Source organism: Solanum stenotomum, chromosome 5, assembly GCF_019186545.1.
Source record: "Solanum stenotomum isolate F172 chromosome 5, ASM1918654v1, whole genome shotgun sequence".
NCBI classification, from domain to species: Eukaryota; Viridiplantae; Streptophyta; class Magnoliopsida; order Solanales; family Solanaceae; genus Solanum; species Solanum stenotomum.
In genome coordinates, this window is record NC_064286.1 from 48509184 (window position 1) to 48514361 (window position 5178).

The following is a 5178-nucleotide window of genomic DNA, read 5'->3' on the forward strand; positions in this document are numbered from 1 at the left end:
CTGGCATTTGATTTGTAATTTTCTGCAAATTAATGATCTTTTGTACTTCTTGCTCACAAATGGAAGTACGAGGATCAAGATGAGATCACAATGCTGAATTTTCTACAAAATTTCTCCTTTAATTTCACTATTTTCTCCCCCTAATTTTAGAAAAAGTGTCTCATCAAAGCGACAATCTGCAAATCGGGCTGTGAACATATCTCCAGTTAGTGGTTCAAGGTAGCGAATAATAGAGGGTGATTCAAACCCAATATATATTCCTAACCTTCTTTGGGGGCCCATCTTAGTGTGATGTGGTGGTGCTACCGGCACATATACAGTGCATCCAAAAATTCTTAGATGAGATATATTGGGTTGTTGACCTAAAACCAATGCAATGGAGAAAATTTATGATAATTTGTCGGCCTGAGATGTATAAGTGTTGCAATATGCAAAATTGCATGACCCCACACATAAGTGGGCAACTTAGTTTTCATAAGTAATGACCTTGCTATCAACTGCAGTCGTTTAATTAATGACTCAGCCAGACCACTTTGAGTGTGAACATGAGCTATAGGATGTTCAACTCTTATCCCAATCGACAGACAATAATCATTAAATGTTTGGGATGAAAACTCTGCAACATTATCAAGGCGAATGGACTTAATCTGATTATCAGGACACTGTTCCCGTAATCGTATTATTTGTGCCAATAATTTTGTAAATGCCAAATTGTGAGATGACAATAGGCACACATGAAACCATTTAGAAGAAGTATCTATTAGGACCATAATATATCTAAATAGCCCACTTTGAAAATCGATCCACAAATGTCCCCATGTATACGTTTCAAGAATGCAGGGGACTCAATATTGAGTTTTGTTGGTGATGGTCTCACAATTAACTTGCCTTGATAATATGCATTACAAGAAAATTCACCATTTAAAAGAATCTTCAAATTCTTTAATGGATGCCCATTTGAATTTTCTATAATTCGTCTCATCATTATAAACCAGGATGTCCCAGACGATCATGCCAAAGTACGAAGGTATCAAAATTAGTAAACCCCCGATTTACTATAAAATGTGTCTTAATTGCACTAATTTTTGTCCAATACAATCCAGAAGATAAGGCTGTGAATTTTTCTACAACATATGTCTGCCCGGAGACATTTTTGGTTATACCAAGATATTCAAGATTCAATTCATTAATTGTCTTGATATGATAACCATTTTCACAAATATCTTTGAAACTCAATAAGTTTCTCCGAGACTGAGGAGAAAACATAGCATAATTTATTATGAGTTTAGTTCCCTTGGGCAAAATTATAATGGCTCTTCCGAAGCCCTTGATCGAATTAGCACTACCAGATATCGTAGTAACATTCATATTGCCCATATTTAAATGAGAAAAAATATTTCTCATTTTTGAATATCGCGTGTGTTGTATCAGAATCAATCAAGCAAATGGCTTCATAATTTGATAATTTGCTTGGAGAATTATCCATTTCTTCAAAAGTAATGAAATAAATTTATATTAAATCATTAATTATCTTCTATTAAATAATTTATGAAATATAATAAATAATGAAAGTGTTAAAATGACATTTGAATTATTATAATGATCATATACTAATAATGCACAAGATCTTTACCACCCAAACCTTTACACTAAACTTTAGTTTAATTTAACATGTTTAAAATAAGTATTAATATAATTATCTAATTACTTATTATTTTGAAAGGATATTTGAGTGACAAAAGAAAAAGTTGTTTTCACTTGCTTTATTTAGATAGTGCTTAGATAGTGCATCTACTTTTATTTTAAATATAACTATATATATTTCCTTTTATAGTCACAAAAGATAAGAAGAAAATATTACTTTAATATATTCCAATTCTTCTCCAAATCATTATAACATTCCAACTCACATTTCCATAGGTGTTTTACAAAGGGACTTGATGAATATACATGGATAAACATAAGTACTTTAATTATTTTCTTCCCACATTATGACTAGTACAAAACGACAAATATTAATAATATTATTATTAACAAATATCAATCATGATTATTCTTTCACATCCACAGAATCGTCACCAATCAAGTGATCTATTTTTCTTTCAGGGTGTGTGAAGAAATCTGCTACATCCAAGTGTGTGATGTCAACATGATCAGTGATAAAATTAGCTTCAAGATTTTTATCCTTCTTTCTTAGTGATGCTTGATAAAGCTCAATCAGGTGTTTAGGAGTACGACAATCACGTGCATAATGACCTCTTCCACCACATCGAAAACAATTTGTTTTAACTGCTTCACGTTTCTCATCTTTTCCTTTTCCCTTTTGATAGTGATTTTTCTTTGGTGAATGATTAACACCGGGAAAAGGATTTCGCTCTTGGTCATAATTACGACCACGGCCACGTCCACGACCTCTTCCACGCCTAGTGTGGTGGGCATACACCTCATTCACTTCAGGAAATGGTGTAGATCCAGTAGGATGAACAAATCATTATTTTGTTCAGCCACGAGTAGATGAGAAATCAGTTCAGAATACTTCTTGAAACCCTTTTCTCGATATTGTTGCTGTAGAAGCACATTCAAGGCATGAAAGGTGGAGAACGTTTTTTCCATCATATCAACACCACTAACCGTATCTCCACATAATTTCAATTGAGAAGTAATTCTGAACATGGTAGAATTGTTCTCGTGAATAGACTTAAAGTCTTGTAACCTTAAATGCATCCAATCATATTGTGCCTTTGGATGAATGACCATCTTCAAATGGTCATATCTTTCTTTTAAATTATTCCACAGAACGAGTGGATCCTTGACTGTGAGATATTCAATTTTCAAAATTTCGTCAATATGATGACGTAAGAATATCATTGCTTTAGCACAGTCTTGTTTTGATGCTTTATTTTCAATTTTAATGGTGTCTCCAAGACCCATTGCATCCAAATGGATTTCAGTATCCAGTACCCATGAAAGGTAGTTCTTGTCCGAACTATGAAGGGCAACAAACTCAAGTTTAGTAAGATTAGCCATAATAAAGAGAAGAAAAATAATAGTACCTTAGCCTTTAAATTTAGTCTTCAAACTTTGAGATGACAGAATCTCGTGCTGATAACGTGTTATAAAATAAAGACTGAGTACTAAAATTAAACTAATAACAACCAAGAAGAGAAGAATGTAGTAGAGAGATAAAATAGAAAACTTTTATCTTCCTTATTTTTGTGTGTTTTTCCATACAAGTTACAATGCCTTTTATAGACATAAAAAGGGTACAATGGACATTCATTAATTCATTTACAACAATTTGATTATTATTAGGTCAAGATTGTGGTAATTATATCATTTCCTTTTGAAATAAACTAGGCATGCAAATAGTCTAATGCTAATTCACTCTAAATATGATTTTCAATCAATTTTTTTTCTTAATATGACAAATATAATATGGAAAAGAAACTGAAAGTTATCAATTATGTTTTGTGAAAGGAAAGAAAATAGAATTGCCAATATTTCGGACACTTATATAGTTATATTAAAACAATTTTCAAAAAAGTAAAAGTAAATCCAATTTCTGAATTCAATTTTGCAGTCTAAAAAGAACGAAAATAAAAAATGGTCATACAAAGAAGGTTACAAGGAAATTTCGTTGGAGGCATCTACTAGAAAACAAGAAAATACTTTGCTATTAGCAATTTATCAAAAGCAGATTTAAAATGTTAGTGAAATAATTATTATATCTCAAAAATAATAATATTAATCATATTATTTATTCATTCTATTCTATCCATAATTAGTAATTTTCAATAACTTCTTCTTCGTTAGTCATTATTTTGATATCATTTAAGACTGATTATTTTCATTGCCTTAATAAGCTTTTCCTAATAAGGAATTTTGGAGTTGTCAAACAGTTTTTTCAACTTAAATCTGGTCATTCGGTCAAAAGCTTTTATGACACAATTACCATTGATTTTCTGTAAAATAAAACCTCACTAAATTAATATAGATGGAATCATGAAATATTATTATTTTGTAAATGTATAATTTAATTGATAAATTAATATTTATTAATTTAAAAAGAGTTTTAAGATTTAATGAAAATTAATTTTAATTACATTAAAATCATTATATCTTAATAATTTGTTTATCATATTTATTGAACTCGCATAAAAACAAATATATTATGCAATAAACATCAGCCCATATTGAAATAATTGTTAGTGACCACAATAATCTATATCTATACTAACTTAAAAGTATGAACTCCCTAACATGAATGTTAAATTACTATTTTACCCTCAACTTAAAACACCCAATTTATTATTATATATTTTATATTTAATATTATATTTATATACACTATATTATATTAAAAGCAGACACCTTTTCACATTGATGGGTAGTAACTTTTCCGAAAGCGTGTGACTTTTTTTATAGAGTTGTGACTTTTTTGATGAGTTATGACATTTCTGAAAAGTTGTGATTTTTCTAAAGAGTTGTGACTTATCTAAAAAGACATGATAAGCATCTTTTCATACTATCATTTGCTGTCTATAAATAGAGGGGGTTTCTCACACTTTTAAACTACGAATTTTGTAAGTTTTCTATTCTTCTACTTATAACAAGGAAGATTGTGAGAGTTGTTCGATTATGCAATTACAATATTTTTTTTGTTGGTAAATTAGATAGATCAATAAAAATTGATGCAACAAGGAGAATAAAATAACTCAACTTCAAACTAGAAGAGTATCGTGATAATTAATATGCACTCATTTTCATAGCCATAAAATACATTTGCAGCAACTCTTATTTGACAAGAAGTTTAATGATTTTTGGTTGCACAAACTACAACTTCGTGTTCAGAATCTGAAAAGTCTCAAACTAATGGAGAAAAAGTATTTGATCAAAAACTTGTTTGAAGAATCCAAATAAGTACTCTTTCGTTTTAAATTTATTTGTTGTACTTTTATTTTTATTCAGTTTAATATAGAATGTTCTTTTTCTTGGGGGTGAGGATGCATCTTTAAGACCACAAAATTAAAAGACATTTTTATATATTCTACATATGATCCTTATATTAAAAGTCTTCTTTATTTTTTAAAATTTCATATAAAATTAAAATTAGATCAATCTATATCTATCTTTCTTTTATCTATAATACCTTAAAAGAATAAACTAATAACTTAAATG

The 5178-nt window shown here is 29.5% G+C and overlaps 1 protein-coding gene across 1 annotated transcript; it reads right to left on the bottom strand.

Moving 5' to 3' along the window:
* Positions 1 to 2050: 2050 nt before the first annotated feature.
* Positions 2051 to 3027, bottom strand: LOC125864087 (uncharacterized). Its single transcript, XM_049544024.1, has 2 exons — positions 2547 to 3027; positions 2051 to 2451 (listed from the first exon to the last, which is right to left on the bottom strand). The coding sequence occupies exons 1-2, from the start codon at positions 3025 to 3027 to the stop codon at positions 2051 to 2053; spliced, it is 882 nt and encodes a 293-aa protein (XP_049399981.1).
* Between the last annotated feature and the right edge of the window lie 2151 nt (positions 3028 to 5178).

Coding starts and splice junctions, on each gene's coding strand:
- LOC125864087 (XM_049544024.1), bottom strand. CDS start 3,027: ATGGCTAATCTTACTAAACTTGAGTTTGTTGCCCTTCATAGTTCGGAC. Junction 2,452..2,546: donor GCAACAATATCGAGAAAAGG/GTTTCAAGAAGT, acceptor CATTTCCTGAAG/TGAATGAGGTGTATGCCCAC.